Raw genomic sequence first — 21734 nt, 5'->3', positions numbered from 1 at the left:
TCATGTTGCCTCTCTGATCATTATCATATCGTCTCTGTTCAACTTGTCCTTTGTTGTGTCCTCGTCCTCTAAATCCACCTCTTCCTCGTCCTCTTGCAAATGAGGATTCTCATTTCACTTGAAATGCCTTTTCTTCATGTTTTTCAAGTGATATATCAATTCTGGCTTCATGAACTTTCGAAGAGCTTTTAGTTCATGAAAATGAAAAACAGAAAAAATTTGGACTCTTCTATAACAGCAACTACATTTCTATCTATATTGCAGAGATTTTTATACATGAATTTATTTGCAGGGATTACTTCCCATTACAGACGCGCATAAAAAGACTGCTTATTAAAAAAAAGGTCAACTGTGTATTTATTTATTTATACATGCATTGCATTTTATCTTTATTTTTAATTTTTATGACTGTTGGAGATCTTCCACAGAAGTTGCTCTCAACATGGCGTTGGGGGCAGCCTACTACCCTACCTTCCTCTTACCCCATTGTATATGAGAATAGGGTTTCGTTGTTATTGTTGTTGTATAACAGCAACTACACGATTAAATTTTGGAGTCAAACTTCTTAACACTTTGGAAACAATAATGTCATCAGCTGTATGTTCATCATATGAATTCATTTGACTAACAATTTTCGTCACCCTAGTCAAATAAACTTCTCACTATTTTTCATTCGTAAATCCTCAAAATCTTGTCGTAGGTTTAGAAGTTTCATTGTTTTTACCGTTAGCAGGCCTTGGAATCCAGTCTGAAATTTTTTTCTAAGCTTCCTTTGCTGTAGTTGCTCCAATAATTCTCGAGAAAACACTTTCATGAACTTAAAAAGACGCCAAAGTGTGAAGCGCAGCAAGGCGCGCCTAAGGTGCAGCAGGCGCTGAGGCGCGGAGACGTAAAAAGGCGTCGCCTTTCCTTTTTTCTGTTTTTTGGACTGGATTTTGTGTAAATTTGTTGGATTGGGTTTCCTGTTCTCTTAGAACCTTGTAAATTATTTGAAGATGAATGGGATAAGCTATTGAAACGAGGAGGTTTCTCCGATTACACGATCATCAAAACCCCTTCTTTTCTATCAATAATCGAAGCCTTCCCAAAAATATGAAATTCCAAGTGACGATGGTTGTAACAAAATATAATAAAGCACCTCATGATTTGTATATGTATTACTGATTTGAGAGTTACAGCTATTAGAATTGCTTTGTAACATAACTATGTATATTGATAAGGGATAGTTAAAAAGGGGTGACGGGTGTGGTAGCTGTCATAACCATATTTAGGAAAACAATTAAATATTATTTTTAAAACGGTTATGATTTTTATTTTGAAAAATTGGTGATTTGGAATTAATTTGGAATTAAATGAAAAGGAGTTGCCATCAACCTTTGGGCTAGGTAGGTCGAATATCTAAAAACGTCTTTTAAAACAATTTTAAGAAAAATCATTTTATGAGACAAATTTGGTATGCGTTATCAAAGATTCGATTAAAACGGGTTCGGAAGTCGGTTATGTATGGGGAAGGGTAAGCACCCCCACAACGCCCAAAATTAGTACTAAAATCGCTTACACGCTGTCGTAAATGGTAGAATTAATGAATCGAATATAAAGTTAAAAATATGATTCGTTTATCAAACATTGATTAATTTGTTTCAAATTAATTAATTGGAGAAAATTCTTTAACTCGAAAAGAAATCTTAAAATTTAGCAATCCTCCGTCGGGAAAGCTAACTTGACTATTTCTCATTTGTAAAGAATATTCCTATCCGGTTAAAAAATATGAATCGAATATAAATTGACAATCAACATTTGCGTGAAATTAAATTGCTATTTAGTAACATGCATCACATTATTTAACTTAAAATAAAAAAATTAATTAGCAAAATAAAATCAATTTTATTTCAAGTTTACATTTGTTCGAACGTCGTATCGGATTACACTACTTCGATCAAGCGATGTTTTCCACGCCCATTCTACAAATCGTTGTCCTTAAACATATTCGAGTAAAATTCTTACTAGTGGATAAATTTAAAATAATGAATAAATAAATAGGCTAAGATTAAATACAATGACATACACGTGTATACAAACATTAAAAATACTTAGTAAATAAATTTATTTTCATATAATATATGATTTACATACAAATAACACTAGACAAATATAAACATATATATGGCAAAGTGAAATAAATCCTAACATGAAAATAATAAGCAAAACCATTAAAAAGTGACCAAAATAAAAATAATAACAACAAACGGAACAACTCGAAACAAGTAAATAATATATAGCAAGTGACCAGAATAAAATAAAACAAAACATACGGGCTTAAATCAAAACTAGCAATTAAAGATGAACCTAGTGACCTAAATATAAAACACGGCAAGATATAAAGGATCTAAGGGAGATTTTCCAACAAACGGTTGACCAAAATGCTATATCTACTAAAGACAAGGACCACACAGCACTTTACCCATAAACCAGTGAACAAAATACGAATGAGTTCCTAAAGTTAGAGCACCTATGGGTAATTATCCCACGAATTGGTGACTGAAATGCAAAACACGCTAAAGGCCCAGGGACCTTTGCATGATTTACCCCAAATTCCTAAATATAATCTATTCTTCTTTTTGTTTCATTCGGCCCGAATCTCTCTACACCCTAGCAGCTCTTCCTTCCTCTCTTGTTCGTGCACCCACGTTAGCTGATCCTGAAGAATCGGAGCCTGACGCTCAGGTCACCACGCACGGGTGACCATTCCCCTCGACTAGCCACCATCGACGCCCTAAAACCCAACGCCAGCAGACACCCCGATGAAAACCGAGCCTAATCCATTGTCCCTCCCTTGGCCGAGAGGTCTAAGTCGTAAGGCAGGCCACCACACACGGCGGCTCTGCGACCTAAACCATTATATATTATAAATTGTCAATTTAATGAATTGTTTTTGAACCATGTTTTATAATGTTTTGATATAACAAATTAAGGCAAAATGTTTTTAGACTTGAATTGAATTTGTTCAAAGTTTTCAAAAATAATTCAAAGTCCATTAAAATAGAATTTGAGCACAAAATGCTTTTCTGGATAAGTAGTATCGATATTGTTCTTACAATACTGATACCAAAGGAAAGAGAAGTATCAATACTTTCTTGGTAGTATCGATACTGTCAGCTTGCTCAAATTCCAGAATGCAAAATAGGTACTGATACTCAAAGGAGTATCGATACTACTTTACATAGTAGTATCGATACCATGATCATAATATTGATATTGTTCAGGCCCAACGGCTAGTAACGACTAGTTTATTTAAAAATAATAAAGAAAGTACCAATACTCATTAAAGGAGTATTGATACTCCCTGTACTGGGCAATTTTATTTTGCACGAAATTTCATCCCCAACGGCTAGAAACGGCCACAAACACGTTCCAAGATATAAATACAAGTTCAAGACACTTGAAGAAGGGTTAGAACACCTATCCAAGCAATCAAACACAAGAGAAGAGCTTTTAATTCCTATTTTCCTTAAATATTTCTGTTTTGAGCTTAATTGTATATCCTTAGGTTTTGTTTTTGTGGGCTTAAATCTTGTAAACACTCTTCCTTTTGAGAAATTTTTGTTGTTTACATTTTAATCTTTTGTAAAAGGGGATTGGTTCTAGCTAAGCCTTTGGAAATATAGGGAGTTGTAAAGGTTATCTCTTGATCCTGTAAAAAGAAAGAACAAATAAGTGAATTTGTTAGAAAATCTTTGGTGAGGAGCTAAGGCAGTGGATGTAGACTTGGTTGAGAAATAGAACCATTATAAATCCTTGTGCAAAATTTTATATCTTTCCATACTCCTTACTCTCTAAACTCAAAAAGTCAATTCACCCCTCTTAGCAAATTATTTGGTTGTCTATTTGAGCTTCATATAAATCCCAACAATTGTTAATTTTAGCCCTTCTTGTTGACGTGACCAGTTTGAGTGGCAAATATATTATAAATTTTATGGCTTTAGCTTCCGCAAATGAGTTTTTTTATAAGCAAGTCTCAAACCTTTTTTTTTTAATTTGATCAAAAACAAAAAGTATCAAACTTGGGAACCAGAACTAATTGTGTTTTCATAAAGTAACAGGTGCAAGGAGATACTTTAATATATTATAAATATGTGCAATGTACAGGGTGGTTGGAGTACAGTTTGTGACTATTTCACAAAGGTAGTATTGCATACTTCCAACAGAACTAGAAATTACTTCCAGATTAAAGTAGCTAGTTGTAAATAAAAGCTAAAAAGATGAGATACTATGTCCAGGGTTTACTTGTATTCTATTTTGATATATATATGTGTGTGTGATTTTTTTATGTTGCAGTTGACTGGTGGCCATGTTATGATTCTTCAATAACTACTTCACAACAATTTGCCATAAAAATTTTGAGCCTTACCTGTAGTGCATCGGGGTGTGAAAGAAATTGAAACACTCTTGCGCATGTGAGTCATTGTCGTTAACTAAATTTATTTAATTAAGAATGTTAAGTTCTTGGTTTTTTGATAACTATAAACTAAATAAATTTTTCTCATTATTTCATAGATTCATACCAAAAAAGAGAAGACTTGGTATATGTCAAATACAATCGAACATTGGTTCAACGATTCAAGTTGCATGATAAAATTGATCCAATAACTTTGAAAGATTTTGATGACAACAATGAATGGTTGACTTGAAGGAAATATGAAGATGCCGAAGACGAGTTTGTATTTGAGGAGGATAAAGGTCTCACTTGGGGACATGTTGCGACTGCTGCTAGAGTTCATGAAGAGCGATTCAATTTGAGATCAAGAGGGAGCTCACTAGGAGGAAGAGATGGTAGTTTATCATAAGAATCCCTAAAATAAATGAGATGGAAATGAAGATGAGGAAGACGACAAATGCTACCACTCGCTTGATGGAGAGATATGGAGACAAATTTAGTCAAGAAAAATAATTACATATGATGTCATATTATCTGATATCCTTTTGAGATTATTACATAACTAGCTTTGCCTATTTACAATATATAAAATTCCATATTGCATGATAAAATACAAGGTCATATCATATGCTTTTCGATTAGAACATTAAAGTTAAATTATATGAAGAGCTTTTGTTAAATTTATAGTCATTTTTAAAGTACTAAATTTTCTTTCTTGTTTAATTGCTTTATGTGCATTTATACATTCTCCTTGACTGATTCATGTTGAAGTTGAACATTCAAAGAATCATACTATTCATATCACCCAAAATTTTATTGAATGTAAATAATTTTGAAGTGGTGCTTAATACATAAAATGTTGATGATGAATACTCTTTGGTGTTTACATTACAAAATCTGTTCTTTTTGTTTGACTATACAACTGAAAAAAAATCTGTATATCTTTTATTTTCAAAATGTGCGTCTCACTTTAACAAGGCACACAACTTGTGCCTCGGCTATAATACCCCTATCACCTTAGCGCGTCTTGCGCCCTTTTTAACAATGCATGAACTAAATTGGATAAAGAATAGTGCCTTGAAGTCCCTTCTTGTGTTATCCTCAAGTCTTGCTTCCTCATCAGGATCGGTGAACCCATTTTCCACCAAGTCCCTCAGATCTCGAGACTTAAACAAAGTCTCCATTCTCACGCTCCAAAAATTACTATTTTCGCAATTCAGAATTGGAAGAGAAGGCTATGGCATTATTGTTGAACTTCCTGTACCATCCATTTCACTAAAGATGTTTATCTCAAATAGACTTTTTTACCTGACTTTGATACAAAAATGCTGGGTTAGAACAAAGAATGAGCGAAAAAGTATAATCCGAGAACAAGAGGAAAAAATAAACCATGTTATTCAATAAACAAAAGTTTCATTTTATAGGCAAGTATAAGACTAGAAATTGTTAAAAAATATCAACTGAAAAAGAGAAAATAATGCCACTAATTCAAGGCTTATTCCTACCAAAAAATTAAGAGAGATTCACGCAACTAAACACGCTACCTACTGAAGACTGGCTCAACGCGTTTTCTGTTATGAATCACTACGCTTCAACTTTTGGAGCAGAATCAAGATCCAAAGCTTATTGCCTTGGACATGGTCCATGAATCAATTAGAATCCTAAAAACGAACTTTTTCATACGAGTAAATCCATATACTACAAGCAATCAAGCATATTATGCCAGATTCAGAAAGGTTTCTGAAAACTAAGAATACATAGAGATGCAAAAGCCTAAAACATGAACCAGGAATTTTAAAGAAATAAAATTTTTAAAAAAATAATAAAATGAAATATAGCAACATAATTCAGTTACAAAAACAGAATTTCAGCATCTTTTCCCATTTGATAGGCAGAGCAGCCAAAGGAATACTGATGGCAATCATTCTGGCACAACATCAACGTATCATATACAAACACAATGATTATATTTAAGTTTCATCCCCAGATTAATATATGAATGATTTGTTCTACATCATAAATTTTATGGTACCATCTTTGTTACAACCAAGAAAATTATTGTGATAAACAATAGAACCAAAAAGTACTCATCCAAAGATAATAATTTCTTACCATAACAAGCTGCCAATATTAGCTTAAATACTAAAGCATTTCAAGGATGCAGCTCCTACCATTTCATTCAGAAGCTCTAGTAAAATAACAATGAAAATCAGCTCAATAAAATTAATATTACCTACATAATGCATAAGAATGAATGTAATAGAAACATAAAAGAGACGTAGAATACCTAGTAGATGTTGGCATTCACTGTAGAACTTACCCTTTATTGTTTGATGATCTTCACAATACCACCCTCATCTCATAGTTGGTTGATCGTCTTCACTCACTGACAAATGGTCTACTAACATGACTACTGTAGATGACTCAGCATAAAATCCTTTATTTACCATTTCATGAAGAATTTTCATAGCTCTCAACAGGTCATTGCTTTGAAGGAAACCCCGAATTGTAACATTGTAAGAGATGTTATTTGGAAAACAATCATCTTCTTCCATCATCCTGAAAAGGTCATATGCTTGTTCAGGTAGTCCTTCATTGCAAAGTCCCTTGATCATTATGTTATATGTTGGGAGGCTAGGCTTTAAATCAATGACAAAGATGTGAGAAAATAGTTTCCTTGCAGCCTCGAATTGCCCAACTTCAATCAAACCATCAAGTAGGATATTATAGTGGACTATATAGGGTTCCAACCCACTGCTTTTCATTGCCTGAAATAGTTCTAATGCCACGTCAATTTGACCATGTTTGCACAAGACATCTAGCAAAACAGAGTAAGTAGTAAAATTTGGATCTTGACCAGAAGAACGCATATTCTCAAAGAGTTCTTGAGCACCTAAAAGCCTCCCTACTTTGAACATGCCACCCATAAGAGTAGTGTATGTAGCAACGTCAGGAGCTGGACCTTTTTGAGTCATTTTATGAAAGAGTCATAGTGCTTCATCTATTTTGTTTGTTTTGCAATATCCATTGATCATGATATTGTAACTAAATACATTAGGTTCACATCCATGGTTAACCATCGAATCAAAAACCTTTCTTGCCTTATCTGTTCTACTCCACAAACAATATCCGTTTATCAGTTCACTTTATGTAATAACATTAGGCTGAAGACCTCTACGAGTCATCATTGCAACTACACCTAGTGCTGCAGAAATCTTCCCTTCTTTACAAAGTCCACCAACCAATATATTAAAAGTCACAACATTTGGTTTCAAATTCTTACTCTCCATTTCAATGAGTAATCTCTTCACATCACTCCAATAGCTTGAACTACACATGGCTCGAATTAATGAACTGTAAGGTTCAACATCTGGTTGAATGCCTTTACCCTTCATTTCAGAAACAAGGTCCAAAGCCTTATTTAAGGACCGACTCTTACAAAGGTTATCGATAACAGAAGTATAAGCTACTGTACCAGGCCAGAAACCTCTTTCTTCCATCTCTCTCAACATTCTAAGAGCACCACTGCTGTCGCCCATTTTACAATGTCCATTAACCATTATCGTGTATAGATACAAATCAGATTGAAACCCTGTTAGAACCATCTCATTGAACAATCTAGCGGCTTGAGCAACTTTACCTTCGATGCAAAACCCTTTGATCAAAGTAGAGAAAGTAACTAAACACGGTCTATAACCAAGCTTCAACATTTTCCCTAAAACCGAGAACCCAATATCCACGCAATGTGAATGACAAAAACAATTCATCAAAATATTGAGAGTATAAGCATCAAGGGGTATTCCTAGCAATTCCATTTGTTTACAAAGAGAAACAACAACGGCATAATGTTTCATTCCCACAACAGCCCCTAACAATTTATTGAATTCCATAATACAAGGCCTAGGAGACGCGTGAGCCATCTGATTAAACAAACTAAGGCCATCAACAATATTACGAAACTCGTACCTTTTTCCATATTCCTTGGCAGGTTTCTTAGATGAAGAACAGAAGCAAAAACAGGAGGGAGGATATTTTATTTGAAGACGTGAATGACGGCTACCGATTTGATGAAAATGAGAGAGAAAAACAGTTGTTTTCTGCAGCTTCCGCTTCATGGTCGGAGATTTTCCGGCTACCAACTTGACAGTGGCAGGCAGGGATTTTTCTGGTTTTGGATTTTGAGAAGTAAATTTCATTAGATAATCCTGAACTTACACTCTTAATACCCAGTTCCAAATTCCAATTTAACAATTCATTTTTTTAATTCTTTTGTTATATGCATAAATAATTAAAGTTTTACATTTTCATCATATAGTTAGAAGAAGCAATATTGATAAAAAAGCAACAAAACAACAACAACAACAACAAAAATAAAATCCTATTTTCATGTACGATGGGGTAAGGGGAAGTAATGTAGTAGGATGCACCAACGTCAGGTTGAGAACAGTTTCCGTGGAAGACATCCGACAGTCAAAAATTTAAAATAAAAATATAATACAATGAATGTATAAATAATTATATAAATACATAATTAAACAGTCAAAAATTTAAAAAAAAAAGTTACAATACAATGAATGTATAAATAATTATATAAATACATAATTAAATAATTTTTTTATGTTGTCTTTATATGTGAGTCAGTAAATATAGTAAACATATCACATGGCAAAAATAATCAAATAAACATATATATAGCATAATCATAAATGAAAAATGATGGATTTAGTGGCATGTAATCTTGGGTTGGGTTTCCAGTTACACAGTGATGAAAGATTAGAAAAACCAAATACTACAAATTGCAACAAATGGGGCAGACAAGCGGCAGCAAGAGAAGAAATTCATATATACCTAAAACCCAGAAGCAATGAGCAAACAGTAGCAAACGGCAACAAAGCCAAAGCTCACCGGAAGCCGCTAATGAAAGAGAAGCAAATGACCGCTAAGTATTGAACTCCGAAGGCCGGTGGGTCGGCAGCAAAAGCCAAAAATGAAATAACACAGGTTTTTCCGCGAATTCGCAGCGCTTCCAATTTTTAATAGGCTAAACTAGAGTTCTTGTGCCTTTTCTTTTTGGTGTCTCTTATTTGGGTCACTGGTTTTGAAAAGGTTGCGTTATGGTCACTATTGTTTTCAATCAGTCTTATTTTGATCACTTGGTTAGTTTGATTGAAAAGTGCCTTTTAAAAGTGACGTGAAAATAAACTTTTAAAAGTGTTGTATAAAAGTATAATTTAAAATTTAACTATTTGGATTGATGTTAAAAAGTGAGTTTGAAAAGATAAAATAGTCATTATAGACATATTGTTGTAAATTAAAAATATAAAAAATACAAATAAAAATATAATTATAATAAAAATATATTTTATAATAATCACTATTAATATTTTAATAAAAACCATGAATTTAATTTACTTTTAAGTAATTAAAATAAATTATTATGTAATAAATTATTTTTTAAGCATGTTAGTATTAAATTATTAAATAAAAACATAAATACATAATTGAGTGGATCTCATGCATTAGTATGGGTAAAATTATAATTTACTTCTAAACGCAAAGTTGAAAATGAAAAAAATAGAAACTCTAGCTTTTACAGTTGGTTGAAACCACTATTCCCAATATAACTTTTTTTCATTTTTTACTCGTTTGATATTAATTTTTCGATCAAAATGAGTTTTTTAACTAAAAGTGCTTTTAGAAAGCATTATCAAATGGGACTTGAACTGTTAACTAAAGTTAGTTTGATGACGTGGGACATTAGATAAAATATTAATTAATCCTCGATTGTCGCTCATTGCCATTGTTGGTAATCATCGGCTTCTATCATAGTTAGTCATCGTCGACCACCATCAATGACGATCGTTCGACCCTAAAATTTTATGTTCACTTATTTCTTACTTTCTGAACATGAATTTGATGTCTGTTTCATTGGAAAAATATCCTGAACTTCACAAACCTAGTCTAGAACCCTTTAAATTCCTTTAAAAGTAAACTAGAATGATATTTTATCATTATATTCCTTTAAAAATAAAGACATCAAAAATATAAATTTATATCATAATTTAAATCCATATCATTATATGATTATATTATAATGATAATATGCTTATCTAAATATATATCTAAACCATATGAGGTAGGGACGGAGTCAAGATTGAACTATAAGGGGGCAAATTGTTTAACTTTAAAATCAATATTCTTTAAAATTAAATAAACCATAAAATTAGAAAGAGTTATGGTTTAATTTCACTAATCTTAAAATTGAAGGGTTTTAAAGAGTAATTAAACCAAAAAGGATTAAAAGTCAAATTTTCATTTTAAAACTGAAAGGATTCTAAAATATAATTAAACCAGTAAATTTTAAGAGGGGCAATGACTTAATTATAATGATATAAAAATATTAGTATCCTAAAATTCATTAAACCATCAAGTTGGGGGCAATTGTACCTTCTACCTTCCACGTAGATTTATCCCCGATACGAGGGACTGCATTGCATCAAAAAATGTCCAAGTTGACCTCCATGTAGGAGTTATCTCATCTAACAACCAAAACAACAACAAACATCATTGTGATCGACACTTTGAACGGCTTTGGTTGAACCCCAATTGAATCCATAAGTATGGAGCTTAGGATTTCAAGTAGGAGACGAATTGATACTTGGTCGGGTACTTTTGGAAAATTTTGAGGAAAGTTAGATGGTGATCTTCTTAAGTACGGTGAGTGTAGTCTTTAATGACGATTAAGATTAAAAGAATCTCCAAAAGAGATGGTGTAGACGAAAAGAGACCAATAGTTACTAGTTAATATGAGAAATTTAAGGTTTTAGAGAATAACATAGTCGGCTATTAAGAGGTACACCCTGAGCAACTGTTCTGGACCCTCTTTTTATAGGGCTCAAAATTTTTTAATCATATTTTTATCTTTAGTTGATGCCTATTTTAATTTTGTTTTTTCTCTTTGAGGCTTATAATTTTTCAATCTCACTTTTAACTTTATAATTCAGGTCCCTAAATTTTTCAATTTCAACCTTTATAATTGAAGCCCGTAATTGAGACCTCTAATTTTTTTTCAACCACACTCTTTTACTTTTATAATTTAGGCTCTTAATTTAATCATTTTCTAAGATTTGTTAATGTAATATTAAATTAATTGTTTAAAGTATCAAAATATACTTTTGTTTTATTAGGATATATTTTTAGTTTATCTTAGGGTCCAAAAACTATCTGAGAGGACTCTAAGGAAGAAGATAACTCTAATGTGTTATGTCAGCATTTCTTAACAACAAACAAAAGTGAGTATAATAAAAACGAATCAAAAGTTCAGTGATCATATTACAAATTACAAGAAAATCACTCAACTAATCAAAAATTATAAAATGGTTCATTTTCATTAAATATTTAATGAAAGTTTGATGTGAAAGTTAACATACCGACTTGAAATTTTTTAAATAATTACTAAATTATGTATAATATCCATATAATATTTAAAAATACGGTAAAGTACACAAATAATCCCCGACTATATGATCTTATTTTTCCGAGTCCTTTGACTATTAAAAGTTATAAAATTATGCCACAACTATAGGGAGTTTCTTTATTGAGTCCCTTGACTATTAAAAGTTACAAAATGAACCCGATTGTTCATTATTTTCCAAACTAATTCTTTTTCCGTTAAAAGATTAACAGTCGTATAAGCTAGACGTTAACATGCTGACTGGGATACGATAATCATATGAGATTATAAGATCATATTTTATCATATCTCAGTCAACAGGTTAACCTCCAGCTCATAATGTCATTAATTTTTTGACAGAAAATAATGAGTTTTATAACATAATGAATAGTCATATGATCATTTTATAACTTTTAATAATTGAGGGACTCAACAAAGTAACTCTCTATAATCGAGTGACACTTTTAAGAGGGAAGAAACACATCCACAACCAAAATTGTTAATGAAATTAACTATTTGAACTACGAATGATATTATAATCGACCATCATCTGACATGTCGAGGTTTTTAAAAAATAAAAAAATAAAATTTATTTATTAAAAAACCCAAACTTTTATTAAATCTAAACAAACTCAAAACTCTAAAAAGCCCTAATTCTAAACCCCTTTACCCATGTCCGTCGTTGCCGGTGTTGCCTTGGCCATCACCTTTTGTCATTGTCCATTTCATCAAATCAAATTCCTACACACGGTAGGAAGAATCATCACTTGCATCACTGGAATTTTCGTTGAAATTGGCTATAGATAACCCAAAAATAAAATGCAAATCCAAAACGAATAAAAACCACTTATACTGTTTTTCTCGATTTTATTTTACTGGTTTAAAACAAATCTCACTTCGACCACATACATTGGTTGAAATGTAGAATCAATCAATTTAGCTTAAACTAATCAGCACGGTTCTAATAACATGATTCCCAAAGATGTCATTAAGCACGAACCAAACGACCTCAATAGTTAAGAATATAAGGATATAAACGTTTAATATCAAATGATTGAGTCTTTGAATAAATATTACCTTGTATTCGTCCTATAATAATAAAAAAATAACATTTAAAACTAAAAACAATATTTTATAATCTTTTATTTCACCTCAACACAAATATTTCCATTCTTCAACCAATGAACAAATGCTGTACATGTGATGCCTGCTTAGGGCATTTGATTCCTTTTAGTAACCCAAAGAAAAAAAAAAGAATATAAATATCCAGTTCCTTTTAGCCCTGGCGATACATATAAAACCTATTAATACAATTAAATCAGACTCCGTTTGACTGATTGACACTTTTGCATTTAGCTATCTGTTTCTTGCTTCCGTTTCTTTCCTATAAATTAAAAAAAAAGGTGGCAATAAATCTGAAACAAAATAAAACAACCAAATGAAACCCAAGAATGCAACTGAATATCAAAATACAAATGCAGAATGGGGAGAAGGGGTTAAGAAGTTAATAGCCAAAGAAGATATTTTTGTTTCCATAACCAGTGTTTCAGTGTGCCGTCATTGTCGTATGCTCGGAGATATGACGGATATTGTATTCGGAACGCAGGAACGAAACTTTTGATATTTACATCTTGACAAATCTTGGCTCAAAGCTCCACCTCATGTAGCTCATCCCCAAAACTACCACTCATTGGACCAGGCATAAACAACGGCGGAAGCTTTCCCACCTCCCCTGAAGGTCTTATTTCAGCCTTACAAGGATAACCTACTGCATTATCAAAGTTGCTTTCACTCCACAAGTCCGTTTGATGTGTGTGTGATGAATAACCATTGGCATTTGTCATCATGCTTTCCTGAGATATATTATCCATGCTCAGGAAACTTTGCCTAGTGTTTGACGATGAAGGCTTGGGAGATAGACAAGACTCGTTAGCATTGGCACTGGAAGTGGAAGTGGTAGGAGTATAACTTGTAGCATTCTCTTGTGCATTTTCAGTAATCGACTCCACTGATTGTTCATTTGTTGTCGTTGATACAGGTGTGGGAATAAAAAACTTTGCATTTGCAGCTGCTGCAGGTTTAACAGAGGAAACAGCAGGTGCCTGAAATAAATTTGCTTGGCCACCACCTTTGTTGAAAGTGTCCACATACCTGTCAGGTGTTCATAATGACATACGAAAACCAAATGAAAAACATGAATATTCTATCTTCTTGGTTTACAAAGTAAAACCACAAATAAAATAAAAATCAACTTTCAAACCAAAAACAAAAAAATAAAATCGTTAATTTCAACAATAAAAATCTTAAATGCTTATGAATTCTCAGAAGCATTATTTACTAAGCTATTTATACAAAGCTAAATCTTACCCAAGTCTAATGAAATCCTACATTTACGACCTTATCTTTACTTTCAACATTCATTTCCCTTTTAGCCTTTTTCCCCACCAAGCAAGTTCCATAGCATCATTCAACTGCAATACTGTGCATTGCTAATAAATAAAACATCAGAAGTACCTTGCTCGAACACCCATCCGTCCACGAGCAGAGAATTGATTGGAGCTTGTAGGAATAGGAGGGATCCCAGAAGCATGTTCTATTGGGGTTGGGTTTCTGAATTTTGGGCTTCCGTCAGGGGGAGAACCCTCATTCTTCAACGCAGAGTGCAAATTGTAGTCAGATGTTCCATTTTGGAAGGCAGCAGTGGTTGGAGGTGGTGGCAAGGCTGTTTCTTCAGCTGGAGGTTCAACACCTTCCTCCACCCATCTCTTAAGTTTTTCGTCATAGCAGAATTTGTTCTTTTCGCCTAGCTTAGCCTTCGGATAACAATGTAAATTAAATTAAATCAAGCATTTTGTACATCAGAAGTGGTTATCCATGCTTCTTCAACAAAAAACTAAGAAATATATGAAAATAATAACAGAAAGTAAAAGGAACTACCTGTTTATCAGCACGAGGCCCTAAAACTAACCCCACAGTTTTCTGTAGAAGCTGTGAGCCAAAACTAAAACGAGAAAAGCGAGATACCCCTACTGAGTCTGATGCTTTGCCTTGTTCAGTGGATGCTGCTGCTTCCTTTGATGAATCAACCTGATCCATCAAATATCAGTACGACAACTCCATAACTTTATTCGAAGTAAGAAGCACAAGTAGCTAGTAGCAAATATATTTTCAGTGGAGGTAACTGTGAACCTGTCTTGGAGTTCTGCCAATGTCCGGCTCTGAAACACTTCTATTATGAATTGTCATTTTGCCATCAGCCTCCTTGCCCTCCCAATCACGAATAGGTTCCATAGAAGAAGAGGCCAATGATGACATAACCATTGTTGATTGGCTAGCAGAGACTCTTCGCCCGGTTTGTTGGTTTAAATGATCATTACCAAGAGAATTTCCATTTGATGCTGATGTAGGAGGTGTGGGTAGACCCCCCACAACTCGATGTGCAGTGCTATCAAAAAAGTTCAGCAATTTACCAACTAATTTTGCTGGAGCCGAATTTGTAGCATATCCCCCCTACAAAAGAAAGGCCAACATGAACAACAAAAATATCCAAAAGAACGGCTGAACTGAGAAGCTAAAACTTACTTGTTGATGGAATCTTATCTTCTCCTCCAGAGATAAAACTAAATGTTTCCAAGTTTGTACCTCAGGCACTCGACTAGTTTTCAATGATTTTAATACAGCTTGACAGTACCTGAACTAGCCTTAGTAAGTTAACAAATTGAACGAAAAATACCTTCAGAAATCAAAAGCAAACAACTTAAACATGCTTACTTCAATGAATCTGAAACTTTTCCAACTTCAGCCAGCATGTGCGCATAAATAAGTTTGTATGGCTGAAATGGTAGCAAGACAAACTGAGAGTTCCCCATCACCTTTGAATACTCGTATAACTCGGTCCTCTGTGAAAGAAAAACATCAGAAAATTTGGAAGGCATAAATGACAGGTTGATTTCTTAAAAGTTACACACTGAAAATTAAAATCTTGCCCATCCATGAACAGCTGGGATTTGGCATTATATACAACCAGTTACAAGAGAGATGATAGAATGCACACTGAATTTTCCTATTTAGGTTTCAACCTAATCAATTTTGCTTGAAGATTGATTTTTTATTTTCATTTCCCCGAACCGAGAATAAAGCATTCTCAACTACATACTGCACAACAATCATAAAGCGGATAAACTCTAGTAAACATGCTAAAGTACCAAAACCATGCTTGACAAGTAGTTAATAACACAATGATTAAGGACCAAATAAATTTGAAGCGCACCTGGATAGCCTCTGGACTAGCATAGGTTCGAGGAAACTTCAAGTGGTCTGCTCCAATAAGACAAAGTCTAGCACTATCCGAATATGACTCAAAGTTTGCTTCCGCAACTAAGTAGCAGGTATGTGCTGCCATTATCTGGATTTTAACTCTCACGTAAGAGCCATTTTATGAACAATGAGAATAAATAATATGCTAAGGGTGCCATCCAAAAGGGAGAAAATGGAGCAAGAGCAGCAGGCAATAATGTACCTCACTCCTTTCCTTCCACAGGCAATCTCCAAGATGAATAATTACAAGCTCATCATCTTTGGTTCTATTTGCAGTTATTACAGCCAAATTCTCTTCCCAATCATCAAGTATGCAATTTGCCCTTAACTGGCCAAAAAGAAAAAGTATGCAAAACAAAAGACGCAACGGAATTCACCTTGTTATGGGTTTGGGCAAAAGTACTCCTATTAATATGAATTCAAACATATGGACCTCACATAATAAGAAACATGTGGCAAAAGAAAATTGAGAAGAAACAAAATGAAATATAACAGGCAGAAGCTGGATCAAGCATCAGTTCTCCAAGGCAAAAGTACTCTTCTTCCCAATAGTTGGTATGATCATTCCAAATAAGTATGCATATAATAGAAGCATCAAAAGTATCTGAAATACAATCTCTTCAACCTGTGTCATTTTTCTCGTGGCTAACCACTTCGCCACACAGGCAAATGTTTTTTCTTAAATCTCTTATCGGAGAATCCACAATCACACCATAAAAATAATCAGAGCATATTATGTCCCAACACCTTTTTTTGGAAAATTTTCCTCCCTAAAAAACCCAATTAGTAGTAAATTTCATGCACCAACATATTACCTCCGCATGCTGTTGCGACAAATCCATACCATCAAATGTGGAACCTGTGGAAAAAACTTCAGCTGGTTGCCCTGCAATTAGCAGGCATAATGTCCGTAAAGGAGACCCTGCTACCATCTGATGAAGTGCCATTTTCTTAACAGTATCAATGTAGAACTACAATGATCCAAAGTCACCGCCGGGAACCAATGGAAAAGAGAGAGAGATTGCAGCTTCAGTTAAATTTCATTCAACGTGAAAATAGGAAAAAGTCACAGACAATTGAATGAAGTGAAAAGGCAAACCTGTTCACCAAGTTGCGACGCAATAACTAATGCAGGTCCCCACAATTGACCTTCTTGTGCACGCTGCAAAGCCTCTTTTTTTCTACCAGACACCAGAAGATTCTGTACCTCAAAGGCTTTTGCCTACAACATATATTAGAAGTTGAGGAAAATGTATGAGGCAACCAAGGGGAGTCATATTCAGACTGTGGAACAGCCTTTTTTCTTTGATATGGAGCTGCTTCTTTTGTAGCTTGAATCTCGGTTGGATAACACAAAACAACCTCTAATAAAAAAAAACCGTGAAGTATAGTCGATGGCATACCTGAACTTGTCCTTCAGCAGGCAATTGCTGCAAGCAGTGGCTAAGAGCACCATAAGGTGTGTCCTTCCTCTTTGCAGATGCAAATAGTTTAGCAACTGCTGATTCTGGAGTATCAGTCTCCTGTAAATGGGTACATGACAATAAGAATGAAATACAATATAACCACGCAAAAGAAATCAGGGGAGAGCGAAAACAGTCTCATTTTACTTCATCGTGCATGAAAAAACCCACAGAAGAGTAGTTATATCTTGAGTTGTATGCTAGAAAACCTATGATCATTAGATTGAAAAAGAAAAATCACAGGACAAGCATCTTCACAAGATATAACTAAAAGTAAAAGTGAAAACTTTTAAGGAAAGTGAAACCTCATTGTTGGGGGAAGGTGAAAATTAAAATAAAAGTATTTACCTTCAATAAGGTATCAAATCCGAAAGGAGATCGAAGCTTCCCATAATGCTGACAAGCAATTTTAAGCAGTGAGAGAAGCATTCTTAAAGTTTCACTTTTTCCGTAGTCCATGTTAGGTGATTCACATCTAACAATCCTGTCATCAATCCACTTGTTCAAGTCTTTACTGCCTACATTTCCACCAACCAATGGACCAGGGAAGGATTGTTGGCACAAAGTATTAAAATAATCAGAGGTTGCAGGTGTGGCACCAGAAATGCTAGTGTTTGAATTGACAACTTCCAACAAATTGAGTAAAGAGATAGAAGCTCCTACAGAACCCTTCAAACAAACACAATCATACAACATTAGTATTTAGAAAAATAAAAATTATAGCAAGAGCATTGTGTTTGGTACTTAAAACTCAATAAGGGCTCCCATGCTAGAAAACCATGCTTAAGACCCTCAATCAAGGTCTGTTATTTTCTTGATATTAGAACAAGAGACACAACTAAAAGGAATCTATTTCTTACTTCCATCAGCTTCTACAAAATAAATTATATTTATACTCTACTACATTGCTTTATATATCCGTTGTCTAACCTGGGTACCAAATGACGAGTTCCGTAGAGGACTACTATCTTTTATTACTATGAGTTTTCCACCAAATCCAAAACAAACAAGTGCATGTGGAGGACGGCCAGCAGACGATCGCCCAGTGTTAGAAGCATAAGGAAGTGGCTGGCTAGTCAGAAGTGGCTGCTGGGCAGCATTTACAGACTTCTGGCCCCCATAGAAATCATTTGAGAAATGCATCTGCTCATTTTGCTTTAAATTTATCTGGGTAAACTGATGATTGAAGTTTTCTGTAGGAAGAAAGCTTTGTAACCCAATGACCTCATTGGCCCCAGTATGAAGCTGGTTAGCATTATTAACTGACTGAACTTCCTGCAGAGAATTGTAGGATGAATTGAAGTGATTTACATGGTTGTTTGATAGCATATTCAAACCAAGAGATGTATCTAATTGCTTGTTCCCAGCGAAGCTTGAAATTCCCTTAGTTACGGGAAAAGTCCCAGGTTGCCCCATATTCAAACCTGGACCATGATAATTACCATGGGAATCTCCCCAAGTGCGATGTTCACCAGCGCTTTCGAGACCTAGTGATCCATAATTATCACCTTGTCCATGTTCACCATACATGCTAGAACTGTTAATTTGAGTTAGACAATTCTGAACGGTAGAAGTAAATCCATTTTGATTTTGCTGACCATCACCATGAACGGTTGACTGAACAGCGGCATTATAGCTCTCCAGAGAGCACCATTGCTGAGCAATTAAATCATAGTACCAACCAGGGTATTGAGGGTCAAAAATCATATGTTCTGGATACCCATTATTCACTTGGGAAACCTGATTCCAATTTGCCACACTCTCAATGGCACTGCTCTCTACAGTTGTCATAGTCCCTGCAACAGATTGAAATGTCTGCTGCAAATAAGAAGCCCCTGCTTTCACATCTGTGTTCCCACTCCCATCACCACTTGAACCATCTGCGTGATACCACTGCCCTGAATTTGCATCATACTTCCACCCTGGATACATATTCTCCCAGTACTGACTGCTATACAAATCATGCTCATTTCCATTATCTGCAGTAGAAGCTCCATAAACTTCATCATGGTTGCCACCATGATACTGCTCGTTAGTACTACCTGAATTCTGATTGAATAAACACATTTTCGCAATTACATCCTTCTCAGAAAGGAAATCTTCTGTGGAATTCTCCCCTAAATTACTGAAAAAATCAGAATATGAACCAAACCCTTGCACCCCATTCTCATCAGAATCAGAAAAAAGCGAATTCCATCCTATTTCCTTAACCCCAGCATTCTTAGATCCAATATTCTCATTTAAACTCTGACTGATCACAACCTCTGACTGTACTGCTTGGAGATGATTATTCGAGTCAAACACACTAGTATCTACTCCAAATGAATGACTAGTGTCATTACCTGCCGGCGGAGGACCTCCATCCACAGGAGAATTTTCCTTTCCACCATGACTGCCAGACTCTTCGCTGCCAGCCTCTTCTCCGATTGATAAATTGGAAAAGGCTTCAGCATCGCCACAGTGATTGCCCCCCGCGAATTTTGGGACGGTGGGGCCCATGCTGTCATCATCTTCGTCATTAACTAACTTGTCGAAAAAATCTTCATCCGTGTGATCCTCCACCTGGAATGAAGGATTCGAAGCCATCGACCAAATTGAAACAGAAAAAAAAATGCTAACGAGCTAAAATGCCAAAGAAAACCCTAACAATCTAATAACAGAAGCAAGAGAAGACAAGCCTGCTTTACTGTAATTAATCTCGAAAATTTAACGACAAAGAGTAAATAATTGAGAAATATCTTCAGAATTCGAGCTGAAACGGTTACGCGAACATCGAGATCCAACCGCTAAGCGACCCAATCAGATGAAATACATGAAACAAATGAGCAGGATCTAGGGCTTTTGAGATCTCTGCAATCCTAACACCGTAAATTCAATTGAAAAAATTAAAATAAATGAAAAAATAAATTGAGGCAATAATTTAACGCATTAAATTTAAAGGGGTCAGAGAAACCTAATTGATATAGGGTTAATCAAATACAAAATAGAAAAACAGAAACAAAAAATAACTTACAGATTCAGGTGAACATATGACGAGATACAACAAAGATAGCAGGAAGGAGAAAAGAAAAACAGCGAGCGAGCTTTGTTTTTTGGTTTTTTTATATATAGGAAACCTTTTTGCTTTTGTTCTTCTTTCCGATCCGGAATTATGTTAATCAATGTTATTAAAATCGGACCGGATTGGTCGGTTTGACCGATTGAATCGTGAACTGGTGGCATGTTCGGTTCGATTAACTTCCAAAATCAAATTAACACAGAATCGATAAAGAACCGGTTGAAAATCGTGAAAATCGGGGTGAATCGGCTGAAAACCGGTTTGAACCGCCGGTTCACTTTTTTCTTTAAAAGAAAAATTAAACCAAATGACGTCGTTTGGTCAACGAGCCGAGTCAAATTCGAGTATTGCTGAGCTCGACTCGAACTCGAAAACTTTAAAAGTAAGCTCAACTCGACTAAAAAACTCACGAGCTAAAAATTATCAACTCGAAATATAATCTTAAAACTTAAAATCAAAAAGGCTCGAACTCAAAAAAAAATTTAGAAGTTCGATTGAAGCCTAAAATTTGAGCTCAATTGAAGCCTAAAATTTGAGTTCAATTAAAGCGAAAGAATAGTTCGCTTTGTGCTCACCAAAAGCCTCCATGATTTTGAATGTCAAATTACCTCTATTATTTATAGAAGTAAGTTGGGATGCTCTTCTATGTTTCTTAGCCATGTGGATTGTTTTGTTATCATATTTTTACTCTTTAAACTTTTGGGATACTCTTCTATGTTTTATTAGTAATGTGGAATTGTTTTTTTTTAAAACAATTAAACCAAATGACATCATTTGTTATAATTTTTTTAAGTCCAATTTTATTTTTTTGATTATAGTTATATAATTATATTTATTATTTAATATGTTTTATCTTAAATATTATATTGTAGTTGATTTAAATAATTTTGTTTGCTTGATTTTATGGTTTTTCATTTATACATGTTATGACTTGTGATATTTTTATACCTTTTAATATTGTAAACTTAAAAAAAGTATTACATATATATTAATATTGCTTTGAATATT

The 21734-nt window shown here is 34.2% G+C and overlaps 3 protein-coding genes across 4 annotated transcripts; all 3 read right to left on the bottom strand.

Annotated features, from left to right (window-relative positions):
• Window positions 1–6789: 6789 nt before the first annotated feature.
• On the bottom strand, window positions 6790–7410 carry LOC120146293 (pentatricopeptide repeat-containing protein At3g22470, mitochondrial-like). The gene has a single exon (XM_039159894.1). The coding sequence runs from the start codon at window positions 7408–7410 to the stop codon at window positions 6790–6792; it is 621 nt and encodes a 206-aa protein (XP_039015825.1).
• Window positions 7411–7581: 171 nt separating this feature from the next.
• On the bottom strand, window positions 7582–8631 carry LOC120146292 (putative pentatricopeptide repeat-containing protein At1g12700, mitochondrial). Its single transcript, XM_039159893.1, has one exon. The coding sequence runs from the start codon at window positions 8629–8631 to the stop codon at window positions 7582–7584; it is 1050 nt and encodes a 349-aa protein (XP_039015824.1).
• A 4402-nt stretch (window positions 8632–13033) lies between these two features.
• Window positions 13034–20762, bottom strand: LOC120146295 (protein transport protein SEC16A homolog). Of its 2 annotated transcripts, none has more exons than XM_039159896.1 (14): window positions 20682–20762; window positions 18599–20526; window positions 18017–18337; window positions 17609–17728; window positions 17305–17427; window positions 17021–17176; window positions 16408–16533; window positions 16159–16293; window positions 15660–15787; window positions 15471–15579; window positions 15078–15398; window positions 14826–14975; window positions 14403–14701; window positions 13034–14039 (listed from the first exon to the last, which is right to left on the bottom strand). In XM_039159896.1, the coding sequence occupies exons 2-14, from the start codon at window positions 20252–20254 to the stop codon at window positions 13535–13537; spliced, it is 4149 nt and encodes a 1382-aa protein (XP_039015827.1). In that variant the 5' UTR covers window positions 20255–20526; window positions 20682–20762; the 3' UTR covers window positions 13034–13534. The 2 variants fall into 2 exon arrangements, with proteins under 2 accessions (XP_039015827.1, XP_039015828.1); XM_039159897.1 differs by having other exon boundaries at window positions 18599–20518; window positions 20682–20735.
• Window positions 20763–21734: the final 972 nt, after the last annotated feature.

The sequence above is a fragment of the Hibiscus syriacus genome, unplaced genomic scaffold, assembly GCF_006381635.1.
Source record: "Hibiscus syriacus cultivar Baekdansim isolate YM2019G1 unplaced genomic scaffold, ASM638163v2 tig00110909_pilon, whole genome shotgun sequence".
NCBI classification, from domain to species: domain Eukaryota; kingdom Viridiplantae; phylum Streptophyta; class Magnoliopsida; order Malvales; family Malvaceae; genus Hibiscus; species Hibiscus syriacus.
Note: the sequence above shows the minus strand (reverse complement) of the source record. Positions and strands in the feature narration are given on the sequence as shown.